Genomic DNA, 22089 nt, shown 5'->3' with positions numbered 1-22089 from the left:
ATTAAAATCGTGGCTTGTTGTGTTTATTAAAGAATTCAGCTTCCTATTGTGTTTAAAAACCGGTCAGTCCACTTTATTCATCGCAGTCTTGTGCTTTTTAATTACTTTATATAATTAGTCTAGTGTCATTTAAGTTTGGAATGCATTTAAACAATCAAACCTAACCTAAAGTTATTGGAAAATGTAAAAAAAATGCAGAACAAAAGTTTTGTTCTGCGGGTAATCTAGGTTTAACATAATTTAAATTTATTAATGTTTATCTAAAAAACAGGTTTTAGTTTTTAATTTTTTTAAAGTTTTATCAAGAATTAAATGAATCAAATATTTTTAAGAAATGTTCAAAAAATATCGAGATTAAATCGTAATATATCAGACCACACCAATGTCACAAGAGTTATTACAACAGCCAAAAGTCAAAATGAAACTAAATCTTGGGAAGTCAACTTCAGAAATGTAGAAGAAGCCTACAGAAGCAAGACAACATTAGAAATTTTGAGGGCCAGCTTAGTTTTTAACTTATGTGCTGTAAATGTTTTAGTTGAGAATGGGATGAAGGTAAAGTTTTGATTTTTAAAGGTTTAGAGTGTTTATTACTAAATTTTAAAATTGTTGTCTGATTGGCTTACTTTGTTTAAAATCATAATATTGCATGCATTTTTTTCTAATTTTTAAAGATAAAACCTTTTTTATTTACTTTAATTTATTATAAATTTATTATTTATTTGAAGTTGTCGACTTTGGTTGAGAAAGTTTTTGGAAAGACAATATTTGAAAAGGTTATGAGAATGTCGTTTTATGGCCATTTTGTCGCTGGCAAAAATCACCAAGAAATTAAAGTAATTTTCTAAACAACAATTCATTTCATATTAAATAAAAATTTAAATTTATTACTAAAATAAAACTTTTTATTTTAGAACACAACTTCAGTATTACAGAAGCACGGAGTAGGAGCAATATTAGATTACGCTGTGGAGGAAGATTTATCGGAGGAAAAAGCAAAGGATTTAGAAATGGACGCTTGTTTACCCAACACTTCAAATAACCCTACATTTCATATTCGTAAGTAGACTCTTTTAATTATTTTGTTTATTCTGATTTTCATTTTGAAAGTATTATGTTAAAAAGTAAACAACTTTAAAGGTTAGAAAAGTTTCTGTAAGCCGCAAATGAAAAAGTTTAAATTTAAATATGCAAGACTCTTCTGTTCTTTTTGCTTACTATACTTGAAACTTATGGCAAGCTAGTGTTATTAGAATACCAGGAAGTATGGCGTATTTAAATATGCCAACATTGTAGCTGTTCTGTTATTTAAGCAGGAAATAAACTATTGATCTTAAAATATAGTAAAACTATTTTTTTCTTCGTATATACATTTTTTTTATGACATTTATAATTCTTATTAATTTTTTTTGTTTCGTTTTGATTTTTTTAGCTGACGAGATAAGATACAAACCCCATCGTGAGTTTGGAGACAGAAGAAGAAAAGTTGTGAGCGCTCGAACTTATTTCTATGAGAATGAAGCGAAATGTGACGAAAACATGACAATTTTCCTCAAGTATGTATCAATACAATACAAACCTTATTTCCTTTATTAAATTACATTTTTAAAATGTATTTCAATTAAAAATTTGTTCAATGATTTCATGTAGCTCAAAAAATTTTAAAGCAGTCACAATCGTAATAAATCATATACTTGGCAGAAATGTTACAGGATATTGCTTACACTAAAGTCAGAGCCAATATTATCATGTTATAGATTTGATGCAAATTAGATTAACACTCGTTAAGCCTGTATATTATTACATGTTATGCATTTTTTACACTTACTTAGATGTATAGAAGCTGCTGGGGCATCTACTGATGGTGGATTTGCAGCTGTAAAGTTAACTGCTTTGGGAAGGCCTCAATTTTTGGTAAATTTTTACATTTTTGACTCTTTGATTTTCCAATTATAATGCCTGAAAATGTTCAATTTGTAATACACTTTAAATTTACTTTTTTATGTAGTATTTTAAATTACTTTTAGTTTTGCGTTTTACATTAATTTATTAAATTATTTTTTTATCTTATTTTCTTTCGAAAACATATTAATAATTTTTTTACTGTTTTTTAGTTGCAATTCTCGGAGGTTTTAGTAAAAGGTCGCCATCTTTTTAAAACATTCTGTGGCAAAGAGGGAAGTCTCATTGAGAAGAAATTTGATCTGGAAAGATTTGAGGTAAGAAAAAATCACAAAAAAATTTTACTTTAAAAAATATAACTTTTTTAAAAATTTTAATTTAAAAAATATATAAACTTTTAGAGCAAAGCTGAAAGATTGGGGATGTTAATGAGCAGGGATGATTCTAAGAAATGGTTCACTTGGATGGACAAGGACACCACTGGATTTGTGGATTTATTGGACTGGAATGAACTTATTGCCAACAACCGGAAATTTTCTGATATTTTTGTCTCGTATAACGAAGAGGTAATAGTGTGTTGTTAAAATTAAAATTCAATTGTCACTTGAATTAGGTTAAGTACTGTTATTCTGAACTTGTAATTAACACTAGAATGTTAGGTTTTTAACAACTTATGCAAGAATTTTAGAGCTTTTACTATGGTACTTATTTTATCAACAGATTAAAAATATTTAGATTAAAAAAATATTTTTCATTTCTCAAAAATTTTTTTCTTTTTTTAAGAGTGGAGAGATAGAGAGGATGCTCCCGGAATTTAGTGATGAAGAAGAGGCCCAAATGAAGAGGATGTTGCGAAGAGTCGACACTCTTGCTAAGAAAGCTCTTGAATGTAACGTCAGATTAATGATTGATGCAGAACAAACTTATTTTCAACCTGCAATCAGTCGAATTACGGTTGAAATGATGAGGAAATACAACAAGGACAGAACTGTTATTATGAACACTTATCAGTGTTATTTAAAAGTAAGTAAAAAAGAATATTTATTGGACAGTGACCTATGTCACTATCTAATTAAGTGTGGTAATAGTAAATTTTATTTTATAAAAAGTCCTAAAAATTTAAGATTTGATTGTTAAGAATTTATGAAATGTTTTGGACTTTCTATTTTAAAGTGATATAATCTTCTTCTAAGTAAAATATTTGGAATATTTTAATCAATAAAATTGTTTAAAAACTGCTAATCAGTAAGTTTAAAGGCATAATTAGCCCACTGTGCCAAAAGTAATCCATTAAGTACAAAATAATATTGATTTATTGGTACTTTGTATATCATAATCAATAAAAATTTTTTTTATATTTTATGTTGAATTAAAAAAAAATAAAAATAAATTATGTTTAATTTAAAAAAAATATTTGTGAAATTTTAAAGTTTTTTTTTTATTATTAGGAAACTGAAGATAACATGTTAGCAGACTTGGCGTTATCACAACGAGAAGGTTTCCACTTTGGATTGAAGTTAGTTAGAGGAGCTTATATGGAACATGAAAGGGAAAGAGCTCAACAATTAAGTTATGATGACCCAGTACAAGACAACTATGATAACACAACTAAGTATGTTTTATATTTTTTTAAATAATTCTTAACATGACAGAGTGGCAACAGCAGGAATTAAACTGATAATCCTTGGTATAAAAATTTACAGCAACTGAACTGTAATTAGGTACCAGCAGTAGGAATTAAACTCATAACCCCAACCATCTTTATGGCATCTACTACATAGGTTTCCAATATTGTAATCAATTGCTTTAACTTTTATGAAAACCAATCATTTTGTTTGTGTTTTTTAGAAACTACCACAATCTTTTAGAAATACTGTTAAAGGAAATTGAAAAAAGTCGAAAAACTACGATTATGGTTGCATCCCATAATGAAGACACTGTAGCACATGCACTAAAAATGTAAAAGAAAATAAAATTTTTAAAAATTTTTTTGGTACAAATAAAAAAGTTACAAGTTGTTGTAATTTTACATTGTTTTGTAAATTTTAAACTTATATTTTATAATTGTAGAATTCATGATTTAAACATGGATAAAACCACCGAATCTCAAGTTTACTTTGGTCAATTACTGGGCATGTGTGATCATATCACATTTCCTCTTGGTAAGTTTAAATAAACTATTATATAACCTATCCATTAACAGTAACTAATGCATATACCCTACTTCATTTTTGCTGTAGCACTCTTGAGTATGTTGTTGTAAATGGTATTAACTCCTGCTAAGCCAACACTTAATCAGCAGCTTAATTATTGAGCAATTATAATAAATAATATTCGAAATTGCCAAAGTTAACTCAAGACTTGGCTGCGGTAACTGATGTTACTTATTTTAGGTTTGTCAAGTCAACCTTTCCACATCGAGGATAAATAAATATAAAAAATAGGTTTATAAGGATGTTTTTAATATCGTTAAATATGAACTAAACAAATTATATTAAAACAATTCTAGTTTCAAAAATTTTGACACTTTTAAAATTCGAAAAATCTAACATTAGCTTTAAAAGTTCTTTTTTTAAATTTTGTAAATTTTTTTTAACAAACATAGGTCAAGCTGGTCACCATGTATTTAAATATGTACCATATGGACCCATTCGAGAAGTATTGCCGTATTTATATCGTCGTGCCCAAGAAAATAAATCAGTTTTAAGTGGTGCTAAGTTAGAAAGACAACTACTCCGAAAAGAACTATGGCGCCGAATAAAAACTTTTCAAATATTGCGATAACTTTTTTTTTAATAAAAATTTTATATTGCACCTTCTTTATTTATGCATTACATTTTGAAATTTTTTAATATTTAAATCAAATATTTTTATAGCTTTTTTGACTTGCCAGCATGCTTTTAGTGAAATTTTAAACACTGACATACACAATAAAAAATATGCTTATACACATTTTTCTATTTTTTTGTCACTGTTAAAAAACAACACATTTTTGACACATATTAAATTAACTTTTAAAATTTTAAATCTAATTTTTACATAAATTAGGCAATTTGTAAATAAATATTATTTTTGTACATTATTTTATTTATTATAATTAACTTGTGTCTGTGTTTTTGTAAATATTTACTAAATAAATCAAGTTATGCAAGTGATTGTTTTAAAAATCAAGAAATATTTAAATTTGAGTTCTCTAAAGTCAGCCCAGCAAAATAAAAAAAAAAGATTTTTATGGTAAAGTCGTCTGCTTTTTAAATTTGAGCATTCCTTTTTACGTCATAATTAAAGCGGGCCTGCGTTATTTTCTCTTTCGTACGAGTTATGTAAGTAAGTACCTTCGCAAAGTTGTTTTGCCAATGTTAGGCTTGGTATGTATCACTAGAAACAGTCAAGTATTAAAATGCTAAAGGCAATTTTGTTCAACAGATATAAACCTAACTTTTTTGTAGTACAGATAGCGCATTTTGTTTAAAAGTCGTTCATAAAATTTTAGTCTAGACATTTTCCTTTTTAAAATCTTGTTTAAGTTTTCTGTATTGTAAAGGCATACAATTTAAACAATGGTTTAAACAAATATATTAGGTTTCATAAAGAACTAGCAAGTAATACAGGGCATTGCAGTGCAAAAAACTCTAGCGGGTGAATTTCAATTAATATTAAATGTCACATATCGTTTTGTTTAATAGATAACACTTTATTACCGTAATCTTTTGCATACTAACATTACGGACAAATAAATAATAATACACTTCCTTAACAGCTTATTTGCACTATATTGAGAGCAACTAAAAAACAGTCAGTACAGTTATAACATATATCTAGATGGAACAAATGTTTACTAAGCTTTAAAACTGTTAAAACTCTAAATTACAAGTGGATAGTTAGACATATACCTGTTATTTAATACAGATGTTATTGTATTTTGCAAGTTTTGACATTCACTTTTGCAAAAAAGGGTTATTGTCGTGGGCCGCATTTTTAGCTCAGGAGCAATAGAGCTAAGCGAAAAAAATACATTATCTCATGTTGTGCATAGCGAATAGTTACCTAGATGTGTTTAACCTTAAAAATAACTTACAGAATACTTATGTTAAAAGCGTGTTTTATCAGTAGATTTTACATTTTTTTAGATTTTAGTTAGGCTTCTAATATGAATCAACTACTTTCCCGCTGTTTTAAACAAAGTAGGGCCTGCATTACTTATACAACTTGCAAAAACTTGAAGAATTTTGTCCCAATCGTTGTTACCCAGTTTAAAACATATGCAACAGACACAAAGGAAATTAAATTTGGGGATATTAAAACAGCCTACAAAAGCAAAACAACATATGAATTGCTGAGAGCTAGCTTTGTTTTTCAAATGTGTTCGGTTAATTATTTAGTAGAAAATGGCATGAAGGTATGTACGTTTAATTTTATGTTATTTTAAAGCAAGTTTGTAGGACATAATGTGTTATTTTGCGATTTGTAGATTGCAAATGCTACTGAAAAAGTTCTTGGCGAAAGACTGTTTACGTTTTTGGTGAAATCAACATTTTTCGGTCATTTTGTTGCCGGTGAATACCCCACTGATATACCGGTATGTTAGTTTAACATTTAATAATGCATATCATTATCAAGAATTATGTACCAAAGACAATTGCTCGAATATTATTACAATAAACTAAAGTGTAATGAAATTGCATTAAAAAGGGTTTCATTTTTTTGTAAATGTAAACAGCATATTTCCGTTGCTAGGAAGTAATTCGCGGCCTCCAAAAGTTTAACATTTGTGGAATGATTAATTACTCGGTAGAGGACGATATTCATGATGACGTCACAGGACAAGTCAATGAGAAAAAGTGCGACGAACTTATGCAAGCTTTACTCGAGTAAGTATATTAAATTAAAACATAAAAAATGACAATTTTTTCGCTAAAAACTCTACAACTTGGAAGCGATCGTGATCGAACCCAGGACTATATACAGTAATACCTACAGCCTTATTCAATAAAAATTAAACAAAATTATATTTCTTTTTAGTTGTATAACTGAAGCAGCGTCAGTTACTGATCAAGGGTTCATTGCGATTAAGCTAACAGCGCTCACTAATCCTAATATATTACTGGTAAGCTATTTTAAAAATAAAATGGTTTTGAGGTAAGAACATAGGAAATTGTGTAAGCTAACCGTGTACCCTAGGCTCAAGGGCGAATAGTGTGGCATTAGTGCGGCTCAAACCTAAAACCCTTTGACCCGTAATGTACAGTATGTCAAACTATATAAAAATTAATATTTGTTGAATTTTTACAAGTACTTGTACTTGGTATGTTAATTTTAAAACTTTTAGAATTTTGAATTTAGAACAAGTATTCCGAACTACTGCGAAAATCCCACGAAATTTTTATTGAAATTTCTGAAAATAAAGAAAACCTAGCTGACAGAAAATTTGACATCAAAACCTTCCAAGTAAAATTTAGTTTATTTTCATATTAAATATTTAAATTTTAAAAAAACGTGCCTTTACAAAACATTGGCTCTAAATTACAGTGCTTTGTGTATATATAAGTATATAACATTATGCTTAACGCTAATTTCAGAGCAAAATAAAAGAAATGGGTATTGTTATGAACCCAGAAGATTCGCAACATTGGTTTTCGCTGATGGATCAAAATCAAACTGGTTTTGTTAATTTCTTTAACTGGAACGAACTTATTGTGAAAGGTCGAGAATTTAGAAAGTCATTCGCAAAAGTTGGAAAAGTAAGAATTACATTTTTTTCACTTAATTTTTGGGAACAAATATTTTCATTTTATAAAATTGTATTAGGTACAATCTGCTTCAATATGATATAAAACGCTGATTTTTTTGTTAAAAATATTTTTTATAAAACGTCAGCTCTAAATCTTGGATTTTTACATTCCAATTTCTATGTTCATTTTGCTTAACTTTTAAAGCAATAGTACAGCCTTTATAAAACAATTTTGTTTGCCCCATCACCATGATAGAGGTTGTTTTCTAATAGGATGGAAAAGCCAAGCAGATTTTTCCTGAAATAAGCGTTGAAGACGAAGCACAGACGGAGCGGTTAATAAATCGAGTTGATATTCTCTCGAAAAAAGCATCGGATTGTAATATTAGGATGATGATCGACGCTGAACAAACTTATTTTCAACCTGCAATCAGTCGAATCACCGTTGAAATGATGAGAAAATACAACAAGGGCAAAACTGTTATAATGAACACTTATCAAGCTTATTTAAAGGTAGATAGTGTATATTAAAAATGGCAATGTAACATTTTTTTGGTAGCTTTTTATACCGGTCATGGCATCATGTTGAGGGCCGAATGGTTTCGTGTTCGAGCCGCGCCAATGCCTAACTATTGGCAAAGAAATTTTAAGTTTTACACCTGAGTGTGATTACTAAAAATCTGTAAAAAATGATAGACATAAAATTTAACTTCTATTTTTTAAATTGTAATACTTTTTTCTTATAGGAGACGGAGGAAAAGTTGAAGTTCGACCTAGCTTTATCACATAAGCAAGATTTCCACTTTGGATTGAAGTTAGTTAGAGGAGCTTATATGGAACATGAAAGGGAAAGAGCTCAAACAATGAACTACGATGACCTAGTACAAGATAACTATAAAAATACGACAAAGTAAAAAAAAATTAAGAAATCCCCCCAAAAAAATCGACTTGTAACCTTTTTTTATATTTCTTTTTAGAAATTATCACAAATTGTTGACATTCCTTTTAAAAAATATTCAACGAAACAATAAATCTACTTTCCTTATGGCTTCACACAACGAAGATACTGTCAAATTTGCAATTAAAACGTAAGGCCCGATCCTAAAAATATTTATACACAGTTTGATTATATTTAAAATTTTAAATCTTATTTGTTGTTTGACTTAGATTAAACGAACTTGGTTTAGAAAACTGCCCTAATATTTATTTTGGTCAATTGCTGGGCATGTGTGATCACGTGACATTTCCTTTAGGTAAGTTTAAATCTAAAATTTCTTTGTATATATCTTTATCCTCGATGTGGGAAAGTCGAATGCGCGACTTAAACATAGAGTAATATCAGTTACTCCGACCCAGTCTCGAGTTGCCTGTGGCAGTTTGGGATATTATAGATTATAATTGCCCGATAATTATACTGCTGATCAGGAGTTTATACCGTTTATAGCACCTTACTCAAGGACGCTACAGCATGAGAGCAGTGGGGATTGAACCCACGACCTCATGTGTGGTGTACCAAGTGTTCTTACCACTACATCAAGCTGCCGGTCTAAACATTCAAATTTTATCTCAATTTTTTATGTAATTGTTTAAATGATTGTCCTTTTAGCGGAGTCTGGCAAGCAAGTTATTAAAAACATTCCAATTGGCCCAGTAAAGGAGGTGTTGCCTTACTTGCATCGAAGAGCTATGGAAAATAAATCAGTTCTTCAACGATTGAGGACAGAAAGAAGATTAATCCGAAAAGAAATTTTTCGTCGTTCAAAATTAAAAATAGGTTTTAAAACTTAAAATTAACAAGGTAAATTTTGTCATCATTTTAAAAGGTAAATATTTTATTGTTCTTTGGTTCTTTTTTTATTCTATATACACAAAAACAAAATAATTTACCTAAATTTTTGCAATATTTTTTAAATAAGTTTGTTTTATGTAAAGTTTTATTTATATTCTTATATGCAAATTTGAATATTAACGATTTTAACTATAAGATTTTATTGTATATATATCGCGCTTTGTTTTAAGAAAATCATCTACAATTTTACAATTTTTTAAATAAGCTTATTATTAAAAGTTGAATTATTTGATATGGTATATTTCTAATTATAATTACAAGACTATATTAAAACAACCAGGTAATATTAACAAACTTAATTAAAATTACAGGCTAGTAAGAATACTAAATTTTACTTAAAAATACGTTTTGAGCTATGATAATTAAAAAATGTTAGTCGTTAGGTGGCAGCACTGAGCGGCAGATTTAAACTGTTGACTGTAGCATCACCAAAGGTATGACCGAACCGAAATTTCTGGCCTGAAATATACAATGCAATGAATTACTGATTTGTTATATATATATATATATATATATATTCCTAATAAAAAGATTAACTAATTTATAAATTTTCCAAACCTGGTACGTAGCCGGCATATCTCGGTAACAAACCCGATTCAATAAGGAACAAATCTTGGCTAGTTTTTGTTGACTTTGTCGTCTTTGGAAGTAGAAGTTGTTTGCTGTTAAGTGGCTCGGTGCTGTTTTGTTTTACTCTGGATCGTTCTCTGCTGAACTCTTTCAAAGCTTGGTTGGTCACCACCGGGAACCCGTGACCGCCGAGGTCCTTGTAGAAGGGCACGTGACCAGCAAAACCTGTCAATCAAACAAGACAAATATTATCACACAAATACTCGATTTTTTTTTTTTAATTTTAAATATATTTTGGAAAATTAAGGGTAGCCTATTGGATGTATCATAAAAAAAAGATTTAAAATTGACTTTATTTGGATTTTTGTCCATTTAAACTCTATTTTATTGAGAATAATGGCTTAAAGTACCTGATTTAAAGGACTTCATGTGATGGTCATCCGGCAGAAAGTAAGGCGATTCGTGATACTGGCAGCTATCTGATGACACAAATGGAGGGATTTTGTTGCGAAGTGATCTTAGTGGAAGAGTATGCCTCGTGCCTACCCGCTGGAATATATAAGTATAAAGTTTTGTTGTTGGTAAGAGTTGAAGTATAAAGTTTTGTTGTTGGTAAGAGTTAAAAAGACCATACTTACTAGGCATTTGTAAAATATTTAAGCAAAAACTAATAAAGATGTGTTCAATCAAATTAATTATTCAATTTTTAAGGTAAGTTGTGACACTTTCGTAAACATCTGTTAGCAGTCAATGTAAATTTAAATCTATAGAAAAGGGGGTAGGTTTTCAAAGGGGTATACACGTTATAACAGAATAACAAATTACTCTTCTCTCGCTGTCGGTTTTGTTGCTTTCCCCTTGCAGCTGCATCGACCAAACAAGTTCGTTCCTTTTCTGCTGAGCTGTGTTTTGGTCCTCAGCAAAATCTCTTAAAGCGATGTTACAATTGTCAGAATAACATCTAGAGTGGTACGACGAAAAATGTGCTTTTGGTACAAACCCTAAAATTAAAGACATAGCAATTTTAAGATGCTGACTTAACCGTATTAAAACCCTTGAAATTTTTTTCAAGTTTCGGCTTACCCATATACCCAGATCTCATATTTGGTTTGTAAAGGTGATCCCCCCATTTCGATCTTCTTTGTTTTAAGATTGAGTCAATGTCAAAATTGTCGGATTGCAACTGCGTTTAACGAAAGTTTTAATTGGTTCTAACAAATCACGTAATTTTTAAACGGTATAACAACTAACGTCTTCATCAAAAAAATATAAAGGCTAGATATAGCTATCAAATCTCATTAAGTGTGAATAACATAAATTACTCATTTTACCTTTGGAATATCGTGTAAGCCAGTGGGTAGTGGTACAGTTTGTGATCTTTTAAGTTCGATTGGCTGCAAAACCGAGCTTTGGGATTTCTGTACATTTGCTGAGGTAAGCAAACGATTTGTACAAACTCCGTACGTTTCACTACATTGGTATTTAAACTGCGGGTTGTGACCAGCATATCTATTTCAAGAATAATTAATAAAGTATGTGAAAAAATTGAAAGATTTTCCTTAGTACACTGTTATCATTTATAACTCTCTTTTTTTTGCTAAAAAAGGTATTTTTGTATAACGAACTGAAACATTCTTAAGTTTTTAACCTTTCTAAAATTACAATTTTTTTATTTTTTCTTTGCAATAAAACATAATTTATTAATTAACTTACCCTGGTACATGGTAAGGTTCCCTTGGAGCCAAGGTACTACCCCTTATATCAGGTTTTGTGTTTTCTGGCAATAAAGCAGGCATTTGGCAGGTTCTAAGTTCAACGCACAACAACCTTACAAACCTAATTAATTCATATCCCCAGACTGTCAAAACTTTAAATTTAATAACATAGAAAAATTGAAAAAGGTGACTTTGTAAAATTAATAATAACATTCGATATTAAAACTGTATATCTGAGGTCTTGCCTGGCACTATACAATTCCAGTGAACTGCTCTTTTTAATCCAGAATCGATTTCCTTAACAAAAACGAATAAAAAACTCAATTTTCTATCACCTTTGTTTAAAAAAACCTTTAGCACCTAGCAGTCTACTTATACCATTCAACCAATACCTTTAGAGCGTATCACCGGTTGTAATAGGGTTTAAAAATCAGTCTTTTGATGAGAGAATATCCTAAACAATACTAAACAACCTACTGCCTGCCCTTTACTTGTTTTGTCTTTGTTTAAACATAATGAAGGCGCGTCCTATGTGTAGATTATTGTTTCGGCATTGTATTGTCTCTAAGACACGAGATACCTTCATAATTTTAAAGCATTTCTATCTACGAAATATCGAATATATTGTGCCGACCTCAATCAGTAATGTATATACAAAACACAATTAGTTTTGCGTATGTTATAATACATATCGTTATAGCGAAATTTCTGTAAATGCACCTACATTAATATATTCATTGCAATTAATCTAATAAATTATCAAATACTAAAAGTATGCAGAAAACTTTAAATATTTTTAAAAATCGGCTTAAATTCTGACATGCAATGTTTAGCTTATCAGATAATCGATGAATTTTCGACTATTTCAAACAATTTAGGATGAAGTGTGTCCATAATTTGTTGATTTAAGGATTAGACATACAACGTCAACTAATCCCCGACCATGTGAGTTGACAATTCAACAATAGTTTTGTTATGCTTTTGGATTATCACTTACGGCAATATTTGACGAACTGTATATGCTTGCTTTTACTAAAATGTTCAAAGAAAGTATTTTAAGCCTAAAGAAGATAATACACGTTGAGTATACATTATATATATTTATTCACGTACATTAAGGTTACATTGGAATTACAATAACAGAGATCACTCAATAATAAAGACAACACAAACATTGGTTATAATGATTTATGATGTGTATCGCAACCCAACATTTTCGTCGGCAATCAAGTTTTCGTACAAATTTCTCTCTCGTCTTTTTCGCTGATATTTCCTTAACGCGCTCACCGATGCAACAAAGATGGCGGCCAATACAACAAAGCCACTAACTCCAACTATGGCCCATAAGAAAGATGGAGCATCTGACTCTAACGCTTCAGCTTCTGAAGAAAAAATTGAAGGTTATTACAATAATTAATAAATGTGCCGCTTCACATTGCAAAGAAATATATCCTGTAGGTTCATAGTTAGTCTTGTTTAAAAACAAACCTGGAAATTGTATGGCATAACTATATCCAAGCTGTTGAGATGAAACAAACATGTCTCTGTTAGTAACTGGAGGAAAAAATGGAACCATGTTAAAGTCTAAATTGTGACCGATTGGAGCTCCTTGTTCCGGATAAAGTGAAACATTTGCATTCGATCTAAACAAAAATAAATAAAAAAATATTTTCCAAAGAATTGAGGCATCTTATAACATAGTCAGTTTTAAAGTTATTATACCTTTGCATCCATTCCTCGAAGATAGCATCTGTAAAAGTGTGAAGAAGAACAAATATCGGATCGTTTGCTGAAGCGTGGGTCTGACCTCCTGTTCCGTTCAAAAATAAGTGAGCCAAGTTGTGAAGAGTTCGAACCCCGACTTCATATTCTCCGTTTACTTCCGAGTATCCTAAAAAAAAAAGATCATAAAGATATTTTATCTAGTTTTATAAATAATTAGAATTTTACACTTTATTAAAAAAATAAGTATAAAAATTTCCCAAATTCGGAAGCATTAGTAATATTAAATTTAACTTATGTTGTCAATTTACCTTCAAGAGCATTTCTAAAGCTTCCATCAGAGTCGGAAAAGAAAGGTTCAGTGTCGTAAGGTCCGACAGTTAAACAACTTTCTACGTCATCAGATGTTGGGAGAAATTGAACCATGGGACGATCAGTGTTTCCAGCTGGATTTCGACGAATCGGGCCTAGAAATTAATAACAAATGGGTTATAATCATTTCATCAAATACACGATTAGATTAATAAAAAAAAAATTTTTAAATAGTTTAAGTTCACCTTCATCAGTTCCGTTACATAATTTAATGTTGTCATCAAACCAATCCAACCCCAAACATATAACATCCCAATCTGCAAATCTAGATGAAGGACCCAGTAAAGTTGGGTCGGCGGGGTCTCTTCCGCCCATGACATCATCAGTACATACGTCACAATCACTACCTGTGTGATAAAAATAAAATTTTAAATTTTGAAAATTTTAAACAAAATAAAAATTTAATTTTTTTTTAAATACCTCCAACAGCAAAGTCCCAATATGGCAACGCAAGGTTCGGGTCTCCAGATAATTTCTGAAGATCGTTTTCAAGTCCAAGAAGATGCATTCGATGCCAGGTAAGAAAAGCTGGACCTTCATGTGAGAAATCAATGGCGGTGTAAGCTTGACCGGGTCCAAGAAGAGTGTCCCGAACCGAGTAATAATGAACCCACACAAACAAATCATAAATCGAAACATCGATGAAGTTGGGTTCATTGGTTCCATTTTCTCCCATCAAATTTCTAAAAAAATCAAAAGATTTCAAGAGTCAGATTTTTAAAGAATAATTTAGTGATATTTTAACTCTATTTGTAAGTGTACACTGCCTGTAATGGTCACGTGCTATGACGTAATCAGGGTGAATGGCGGTTTTTGATTGGTCGAGAATATCAAGAAAGTTGCTTCTTTCTTGTTGCGTCATATTAAGAATATTTTGTCGAATAACTGGAGGACGGGGAGTCAGACAATCTTCTCCTTGCCATCCATATTTGCATCCGGAACAATCGAAACCCCCAAAGTTACCGTTACAAACACACGATCTAACAAATAATAAGTTAATAAGTAAGCTACTAAAACAGACTTGGTTTTTGATAAATAAAAATGTCCAAAATTGCAAAGGATATTTGGTAATGTATTGGTTTAAATATTGCTTGCAAAATATATATTTTTGGTATATATAAAATACTTAATGAATTATGCAAACTGTCTATTATTCAAATGTATTGCTAGTCGACTTACAGTTATTTTAGAATACCAAGTCAAAGAAACGTCGTACAAATTATAAATATTTGTTGAAATCATAAAACTGTTTTACTTACTTGTTAAAGAATCGTTCAGGCCATCTTTCTCTATCGTCAATCCCAACCAAAGTATATTGTTGACCATGAGGTAAGTCCACAATCGAGATATCCACACATTCCCCTCTACCCTCCGACGATCCACACTTTGTATCATCCCCGTTAATCGACGGACAACATTCGTGTGATGTGATTGCTTCAGTCGTAGAACAAGCTCTTGGAAACTGACTTTTAACACAAACCAGTAAGGCTAGAATGATTGACACTGACTTTAACATCTTTAATACTTTTTGTTCTTGTTGTTTGCTGATAATATAACTTGATAATGATATAGTTCAAGTTTTACAAGTTGGTTTATATAGGCAAATAATGGCGTTGGATTAAAAGGATTAAACACGATTCGGGAAATCGCGGATATTACTTTATAACTTTAAATAAGAAGACGAAATAATTTTAATTAATCTTAATTAATTTTGTTTTGCTGTTTAAATACTCTGAATGTGTTAAATTGATAAAGATATAACGGGTAATTTAATATTTAAATGGCATGACTTTTAAAAGTAAATAATAAAACAATACCAAAAAAAAATAATGATGCACTCAAATAAAAATATAGATACCAATGATTGTGATATTGTACACGATTTTAAAATTTCATCCGTTTTTTAATCATTTAATTAAAGCTAAAATATTGAACTTTATTTAAAATAGCCTTCATATTTAAACCAAATATCATATAAACATTTATCAAATTAAAAAAAATGCTGGAAAATTTTGCAAAAGCAATATTTTTAAGCAATTATTTTATTTTTAACAAAAAAAAACAATAATTTTGTAAAGATTGATTTTATTAATTTAGTTTTAATTTCAATATAAATACTTAATCTAGTTTAATATAGGAAATAACCTCACGCAAAGTTAAAAAGTAATATCCGTTTACCGTATTATAACATACTAATCCTTTTAATCCAACGCCATTATTTGCTATATAAACCAACTTGTAAAACTTAAACTATATCATTATCAAGTTATATTACCAGCAAACAACAAGAACAAGAAGTGTTAAAGATGTTAAAGTCAGTGTCGATCATTCTAGCCTTACTGGTTTGTGTTAAAAGTCAGTTTCCAAGAGCTTGTTCAACAACTGAAGCAATCGCATCACACGAATGTTGTCCGTCGATTAACGGGGATGATTCAAAGTGTGGATCGTCGGAGGGTAGAGGGGAATGTGTGGATATCTCGATTGTGGACTTACCACACGGACAACAATATGTTTTGGTCGGGATTGACGATAGGGAAAGATGGCCTGAACGGTTCTTTAACAAGTAAGTAAAACAGTTATTTGATTTAAACCAATTATTATTTGTACGACGCTTCATTGACTTGTAGATTTAAAATAACTGAGAAATACGACAAGCAATACACTTTAATTTATAGTAGCTTTGTATACAAAAACTATTAAACTTTTAAGCAATTAGTTGAACCAATACCTTACTAAATATCATATTCAATATTCAGACATTTTTATTTATTAAAAATCAAGTTATTTTTAATAGCTTACTTATTAATTTATTATTTGTTAGATCGTGCGTTTGTAACGGTAACTTTGGAGGTTTCGATTGTTCCGGATGCAAATATGGATGGCAAGGAGAAGATTGTCTTACTCCTCGTCCTCCAGTTGTTCGACAAAATATTCTTAATATGACGCAACAAGAAAGAAGCAACTTTCTTGATATTCTCGACCAATCAAAAACCGCTATTCACCCTGATTATGTCATAGCACGTGACCATTACAGGTAGTGTAAACTTACAAATAGAGTTAAAATATCATAAATTTATTCTATGAAAATCTGTCTTTTAAAATATTTTAATTTTTTCAGAAATTTGATGGGAGAAAATGGAACGAACGACCCCAACTTCATCGATGTTTCGATTTATGATTTGTTTGTGTGGGTTCATTATTACTCGGTTCGGGACACTCTTCTTGGACCCGGTCAAGCTTACACCGCCATTGATTTCTCACATGAAGGTCCAGCATTCCTCACCTGGCATCGAATGCATCTTCTTGGACTTGAAAACGATCTTCAGAAATTATCTGGAGACCCAAACCTTGCGTTGCCATATTGGGACTTTGCTGTTGGAGGTACCTAAAAAAAGAAATTTAAAATTTTTTTTATTTTGTTTTTAAAATATCCAAAATTTAAAATTTTATTTTTATCACTTAGGCAGTGATTGTGACGTATGCACCGATGACGTTATGGGTGGTCGAGACCCCGCCGACCCAACTTTACTGGGTCCTTCATCTAGATTTGCAGATTGGGATGTTATATGTTTGGGGTTGGATTGGTTTGATGACAACATTAAATTATGTAACGGAACTGATGAAGGTGAACTTAAACTTTTCAACATTTCTCTAACATTGTATCAATACAGTTGTATTTGAAGAATTAATTTTAACTCATTTTCTATTAATTTTTAGGCCCGATTCGTCGAAATCCAGCTGGAAACACTGATCGTCCCATGGTTCAATTTCTCCCAACATCTGATGACGTAGAAAGTTGTTTAACTGTCGGACCTTACGACACTGAACCTTTTTTTTCCGACTCTGACGGAAGCTTCAGAAACGCTCTTGAAGGTAATTTGACAACATATGTCAAACTTACATTGCAAAGATTTATTATTTCACCAAAGTGTAAAAATTTTTATCATTAATCAAATCAGAGAAAATAATTATGTTTTATAAATTTTTGTTTAAAATTCTTTCTTTTCTAGGATACTCGGAAGTAAACGGAGAATATGAGGTCGGGGTTCGAACTCTTCACAACTTGGCTCACTTGTTCTTAAACGGAACAGGAGGTCAGACCCACGCTTCAGCAAACGATCCGATATTTGTTCTTCTTCACACTTTTACGGATGCTACCTTTGAAGAATGGATGCAAAGGTATAAGAAATTTAAAACTGACTTTGTTATAAGATGCCTTAATTCTTTGGAAAATATTATTTTAATTATTTTTGTTTAGATCGAACGCAAATGTTTCACTTTATCCGGAACAAGGAGCTCCAATCGGTCACAATTTAGACTTTAACATGGTTCCATTTTTTCCTCCAGTTACTAACAGAGATATGTTTATTTCATCTCAACAGCTTGGATATAGTTATGCCATACAATTTCCAGGTTGGTTATTGAACAAAACTAACTATAATCCTACAGAATATATCTATATAATGTAAAGCGGCATATTTATTAAATATTGTAATAACCCTGAATCTTGTTATTAGAAGCTGAAGCGTTAGAGTCAGATGCTCCATCTTTCTTATGGGCCATAGTTGGAGTGAGTGGCTTTGTTGTATTGGCCGCCATCTTTGTCGCATCAGTGAGCGTGTTAAGGAAATATCAGCGAAAAAGACGAGAGAGAAATTTGTACGAAAAACTAATTAGCGATGAGACAGAAGAAGTGCGATACACAGCATAAAAGTTTTATTATTTTTTTCGAAATTTTTTCTACCGGGTGTTTTATGCGTTTTTTGTTTGTTGATTTGTATGTAGTGTGTTCAATTTTCTAATTACAATAAACTAAATTTAAACTCAATTTTAGGCGATTTTTATTAAAGCAAACACGGATTAAACTTTAAATTAAGCACAAACAATAATAGTCATCCATAATTTATTTTAAACTATATAAAAACATGTACAATTATCTACTTTTTTACAAATTTAGATAAAAATAATTTTTACTAAGGCCGCTTTGGTCACCAAACAAGAATTTTTTCTGAATTAGATTTTCTTGCCTCGTTTCGGGGTAACTTTCATAGCCTGCTTTTCTTCATCATATGTAACTTTAAAACTTCGTGTGATGCTGCTTTCCGAGAATTGCCTAAAAATTTAAATTTCTTAACTTCAACATGTGATACAAAAACATGGTGATCTACATTTAATTTTACGCAAATTTGACTATGGATGTGTCGCAAAGGTCGATAGAAGCAGTCAGAGTTTTTGATGTTAGGCATCTATGTTTTAAACTTATCAAATTTACGCTATGTTGTAGTACATAAAAAAGAAAATTTAAGCTGAGGAGGTTTGTTAGCTATTTATATATGTTGGTACATTCAAATGGATTTGAGTTTAAGACCGTTACATGCAATTACTTTTATTTACCTAACATGTTTTAAAGCGTCTTCAAACGACGAAGAAACAAAATAGGTAGGCTGGTAAGCTGCATCCTCGTAAGGATAAGTTGCAGTTATTTGTGCATCTAATGGTAGATGCTTTGGTTTATCAGAAACAGCATGCTAAAAACAAGAACATACAATTTACAAGCACCAAAGTGTAATAAAAACAGAGTAGTTATACAACATTGAGAGTTTAATATAGGATAGCAATAGTTGTGTTTAGGTATTTATTAGATATTTTTCAACGTACTTCTAATTCGCCGAATGCCGAAAGCAGTCCCGCGCCATAAGCTTTCATTTCCCCTTCTTCCAAACATAAACCAAACTCGACAGTAAACCAATAAAGCTAAACATAAAAAATAAGTAAATTCAAGTATTTATGTCATTTAAAATTTGATTTATTTTAAACGTAGAAATTCGAGTGTTACAAGAAATGTAACAAGCAACAGATTTCGATTACATTCCAACGCGCGATTTTGCGACGCGTACTTTGCTTTACGGCGTGCAGCGTTTTTTTAACTTTTCCTTGGCATTTGCTACTAGATGTTAAGTTAAACGTATGCCTTGTTTAGTTACTAAGATGTTCTTTTAAATGTAGTACACAATAAGAATATTCATTTACTTACTATAAGGCTATATGATAACTAAATATAAAGATAACAAAAATGGTAGTATGGTGACAAAATTTGCTGAACATACATTACATGTTAGTTTAAAGTATTTATTTTTAATTTAAAAAAATTTTAATACAGGTTTATATGGTAAAGTAATAAGAAATCTGCAATTATAAGCCAAAATTACTATTTAAATTACAATAATGATTAACAAAATTGGAATTTAAATTTTACCGTGGATAGTTCTTCAATATTTTTGTCGGTTGCTCCGAGCGAAGCAAGTCCAACTTCCTGAGAAAAACTAGCAAACTGAGGATCGCATAACATGGGTACATGACCAAGAAATTCGTGAATCAAATCTCTGTAAATAGTAAGTCATGTTACTAATATCATATAATATTTTAAACTAAAGCAGTTTTTAAAAGTATAGGTACTTTAAATATTCACTCTTCTATATCTCAAACAAGTAATTTTTTATATTTAAAGTATTTTGGATTCCGGTTAAATTTGAAACTTACGGTTCTGGTGTATGCATTGGTGCAGACGGATGTCGTATATACTGCGTACATTGGAACACTTTAAAAGCTAAACTAGCAAGAAAATCGCGCGCCGAAAGAAGGCCAGCCACTGGGCGCAGCTGGAATCCAGACATTTCTAAAAAAAGGTAAAAAAATCACTATTTTGTTTGGTCTATACGCTTATATAAGACTATAACTTAATATGCTAGTTTAATTGCCTAACAAAAACACTATCAAATACTTTGCATAAAGTCCGAAACATCTTGTAATTGCGGGATAACTGTAGGCGTAAAAATGTCGTTGTCTTCTAACATTTTAAAAACTTTGTTGTACAACTTGCACGCGTATTTTTCGTGGTATTTTTTCAACTTGTTGTACACGGTTGTCCATGTCGCAATTTCAGAATCAATGTAGTCAACTTTAGGCAAAGACTTGCCCCTAAAATAAAGAAAAGTGCCATTTTTAAACTCTCTGGCATTTATTTTTACGGTTACAATCCTTCCTGAACTCACGACAAAATGATGATGTCATAAATTAGGTTATGAAAATACATTTGAAACGCGTTTCCTTACTGCTTATAATTTCTTGCCCGACTGCTTATTTCATTTCTTCTGATGAGATATTGGTCATCGTGGAAGCCAGGGTGATTTGAATCAGAGTGAGCATCAAAATCACAGTTGACATATTGACATCTGTCCAAGTCTGTTATCTTTGTCGGGAACCAAATATCTGTTATTGAAAGTTTATACGATGAAGATTTGTGTACCTAACTTTCAACTTAGTTATTAGACTAACACACTTTATTTTATTTAAACATTATGTGATATTTTACTGTTTTTATAATGTGATTTTGACCTGGCAAAATGGTTTGGTTTATTTTCGTTGTTGAAATGTTCAAGTCTTCCAGCTTCAGTAAAACATTCTTGAGCAGTTGTTTGTTTCCTCTGCAAGTCACGTGACATTCTTTTTCTGAAAACACAAGTTAAATTACAGCTTACAAGAAATAAAATCTACAATTTTAATAAACTTGGGGGTTAATTTTGCAAAACTTTAATTATAAAAAAACAAAGAGTTAGATGCAAAGTCGTACCAACAACTTCTGCTGATATTTTAGAGTTCTCATTACTTTGTAGGATGTTTGTAGAAATTGCTTGAACCTAAGAAAACAATCATTAAGTAGGTATAAAACTCCTCATACTTTAACGTTTTTTTTAAGTAGTGGTGCATATTGCAATTTCAAACACTTACCTTTAAAAATTCAGATAGTTTTTGGAGTTTAATTTTGCCGTCATCCAACACTTGAAAATCAATTTCAATGAAAAACTTCTGTTGAATGTGTTTGTTTTCTACATAAAAACAAAAACGTGTAAAAAACTTAACATTTTGTTGCCAAATACTTTAACAAGAGATTGCTACATACCTTCAAAGCTTTCATAGTTTCTAGCATCGCTGATCAAGCTTCTTCTTCGTTGCATATTTATTGTTTAACAAGTCTTCTTTGGTTTATATGTTACTTTAAGTATTTTGTGTATATGTAACTTTCAGTATATAGAATTCAGTAAAATTTAGCCGCTCTCTGAACCTTGTATTGCAAATTTATAGTGCTTTGAGCTCGGGTATTATGTAACGGGTTGATATAGGGCATTTAGATCGTTACTAACAAATTTTTCTGTCACTTTCTATATCGT

At 30.7% G+C, this 22089-nt stretch overlaps 6 protein-coding genes across 6 annotated transcripts; 3 read left to right on the top strand and 3 right to left on the bottom strand.

The window, feature by feature from the left end:
- Positions 1-279: 279 nt before the first annotated feature.
- LOC145744709 (proline dehydrogenase 1, mitochondrial-like) lies at positions 280-4892 on the top strand. Its single transcript, XM_082562630.1, has 12 exons — positions 280-555; positions 729-836; positions 915-1059; positions 1433-1556; positions 1833-1914; positions 2115-2219; positions 2304-2468; positions 2686-2925; positions 3351-3514; positions 3751-3861; positions 3973-4064; positions 4508-4892. Exons 1-12 carry the CDS (start codon positions 313-315, stop codon positions 4684-4686), a joined length of 1758 nt encoding a protein of 585 aa, XP_082418756.1. The 5' UTR covers positions 280-312; the 3' UTR covers positions 4687-4892.
- Positions 4893-6039: 1147 nt separating this feature from the next.
- On the top strand, positions 6040-9752 carry LOC145745261 (proline dehydrogenase 1, mitochondrial-like). The gene is made up of 11 exons (XM_082563277.1): positions 6040-6301; positions 6374-6481; positions 6640-6773; positions 6925-7009; positions 7246-7350; positions 7482-7643; positions 7907-8146; positions 8380-8543; positions 8611-8721; positions 8801-8886; positions 9240-9752. Exons 1-11 carry the CDS (start codon positions 6053-6055, stop codon positions 9419-9421), a joined length of 1626 nt encoding a protein of 541 aa, XP_082419403.1. The 5' UTR covers positions 6040-6052; the 3' UTR covers positions 9422-9752.
- LOC145745262 (ciliary microtubule inner protein 2B-like) lies at positions 9502-11916 on the bottom strand. The gene is made up of 7 exons (XM_082563278.1): positions 11766-11916; positions 11384-11561; positions 11136-11235; positions 10878-11053; positions 10463-10601; positions 10041-10277; positions 9502-9941 (listed from the first exon to the last, which is right to left on the bottom strand). The coding sequence occupies exons 1-7, from the start codon at positions 11846-11848 to the stop codon at positions 9862-9864; spliced, it is 993 nt and encodes a 330-aa protein (XP_082419404.1). The 5' UTR covers positions 11849-11916; the 3' UTR covers positions 9502-9861.
- Positions 11917-12955: 1039 nt separating this feature from the next.
- LOC145745074 (5,6-dihydroxyindole-2-carboxylic acid oxidase-like) lies at positions 12956-15377 on the bottom strand. The gene is given in 7 exon segments (XM_082563063.1): positions 12956-13149; positions 13256-13410; positions 13490-13658; positions 13801-13956; positions 14047-14208; positions 14282-14841; positions 15121-15377. Coding segments are annotated over 7 exon segments (1653 nt in total).
- A 790-nt stretch (positions 15378-16167) lies between these two features.
- Positions 16168-18572, top strand: LOC145745073 (5,6-dihydroxyindole-2-carboxylic acid oxidase-like). The gene is made up of 8 exons (XM_082563062.1): positions 16168-16424; positions 16683-16895; positions 16980-17242; positions 17325-17486; positions 17579-17734; positions 17872-18040; positions 18120-18274; positions 18379-18572. Exons 1-8 carry the CDS (start codon positions 16168-16170, stop codon positions 18570-18572), a joined length of 1569 nt encoding a protein of 522 aa, XP_082419188.1.
- A 231-nt stretch (positions 18573-18803) lies between these two features.
- On the bottom strand, positions 18804-21960 carry LOC145745384 (tyrosine 3-monooxygenase-like). Its single transcript, XM_082563446.1, has 11 exons — positions 21822-21960; positions 21650-21747; positions 21492-21558; positions 21257-21370; positions 20974-21130; positions 20643-20839; positions 20402-20537; positions 20118-20244; positions 19520-19615; positions 19256-19389; positions 18804-18974 (listed from the first exon to the last, which is right to left on the bottom strand). The coding sequence occupies exons 1-11, from the start codon at positions 21874-21876 to the stop codon at positions 18875-18877; spliced, it is 1281 nt and encodes a 426-aa protein (XP_082419572.1). The 5' UTR covers positions 21877-21960; the 3' UTR covers positions 18804-18874.
- Positions 21961-22089: the final 129 nt, after the last annotated feature.

This window comes from Corella eumyota, chromosome 3 (assembly GCF_963082875.1).
Source record: "Corella eumyota chromosome 3, kaCorEumy4.1, whole genome shotgun sequence".
NCBI classification, from domain to species: Eukaryota; Metazoa; Chordata; class Ascidiacea; order Phlebobranchia; family Corellidae; genus Corella; species Corella eumyota.
The sequence above is the reverse complement of the archived record's forward strand: the minus strand, read 5'-3'. Positions and strand labels throughout refer to the sequence as shown.

What these genes read in the sequence shown, in the direction of transcription:
- LOC145744709 (XM_082562630.1), top strand. Translation starts at nt 313, where the DNA reads ATGAATCAAATATTTTTAAGAAATGTTCAAAAAATATCGAGATTAAAT. An exon ending in TTGTCTCGTATAACGAAGAG is followed by an intron (nt 2,469 to 2,685) that starts GTAATAGTGTGT and finishes TCTTTTTTTAAG; the next exon opens with AGTGGAGAGATAGAGAGGAT. An exon ending in AACTATGATAACACAACTAA is followed by an intron (nt 3,515 to 3,750) that starts GTATGTTTTATA and finishes TGTGTTTTTTAG; the next exon opens with AAACTACCACAATCTTTTAG.
- LOC145745073 (XM_082563062.1), top strand. Translation starts at nt 16,168, where the DNA reads ATGTTAAAGTCAGTGTCGATCATTCTAGCCTTACTGGTTTGTGTTAAA. An exon ending in CCTGAACGGTTCTTTAACAA is followed by an intron (nt 16,425 to 16,682) that starts GTAAGTAAAACA and finishes ATTATTTGTTAG; the next exon opens with ATCGTGCGTTTGTAACGGTA. An exon ending in TTGGGACTTTGCTGTTGGAG is followed by an intron (nt 17,243 to 17,324) that starts GTACCTAAAAAA and finishes TTTATCACTTAG; the next exon opens with GCAGTGATTGTGACGTATGC.
- LOC145745261 (XM_082563277.1), top strand. Translation starts at nt 6,053, where the DNA reads ATGAATCAACTACTTTCCCGCTGTTTTAAACAAAGTAGGGCCTGCATT. An exon ending in CTTATGCAAGCTTTACTCGA is followed by an intron (nt 6,774 to 6,924) that starts GTAAGTATATTA and finishes ATTTCTTTTTAG; the next exon opens with TTGTATAACTGAAGCAGCGT. An exon ending in CTTATCAAGCTTATTTAAAG is followed by an intron (nt 8,147 to 8,379) that starts GTAGATAGTGTA and finishes TTTTTCTTATAG; the next exon opens with GAGACGGAGGAAAAGTTGAA.
- LOC145745262 (XM_082563278.1), bottom strand. Translation starts at nt 11,848, where the DNA reads ATGCCTGCTTTATTGCCAGAAAACACAAAACCTGATATAAGGGGTAGT. An exon ending in TATGAGATCTGGGTATATGG is followed by an intron (nt 11,054 to 11,135) that starts GTAAGCCGAAAC and finishes CTTTAATTTTAG; the next exon opens with GGTTTGTACCAAAAGCACAT. An exon ending in AAACCGACAGCGAGAGAAGA is followed by an intron (nt 10,602 to 10,877) that starts GTAATTTGTTAT and finishes TATATATTCCAG; the next exon opens with CGGGTAGGCACGAGGCATAC.
- LOC145745384 (XM_082563446.1), bottom strand. Translation starts at nt 21,876, where the DNA reads ATGCAACGAAGAAGAAGCTTGATCAGCGATGCTAGAAACTATGAAAGC. An exon ending in CGGGCAAGAAATTATAAGCA is followed by an intron (nt 20,840 to 20,973) that starts GTAAGGAAACGC and finishes TCTTTATTTTAG; the next exon opens with GGGCAAGTCTTTGCCTAAAG. An exon ending in ATATTGAAGAACTATCCACG is followed by an intron (nt 19,616 to 20,117) that starts GTAAAATTTAAA and finishes TTTTATGTTTAG; the next exon opens with CTTTATTGGTTTACTGTCGA.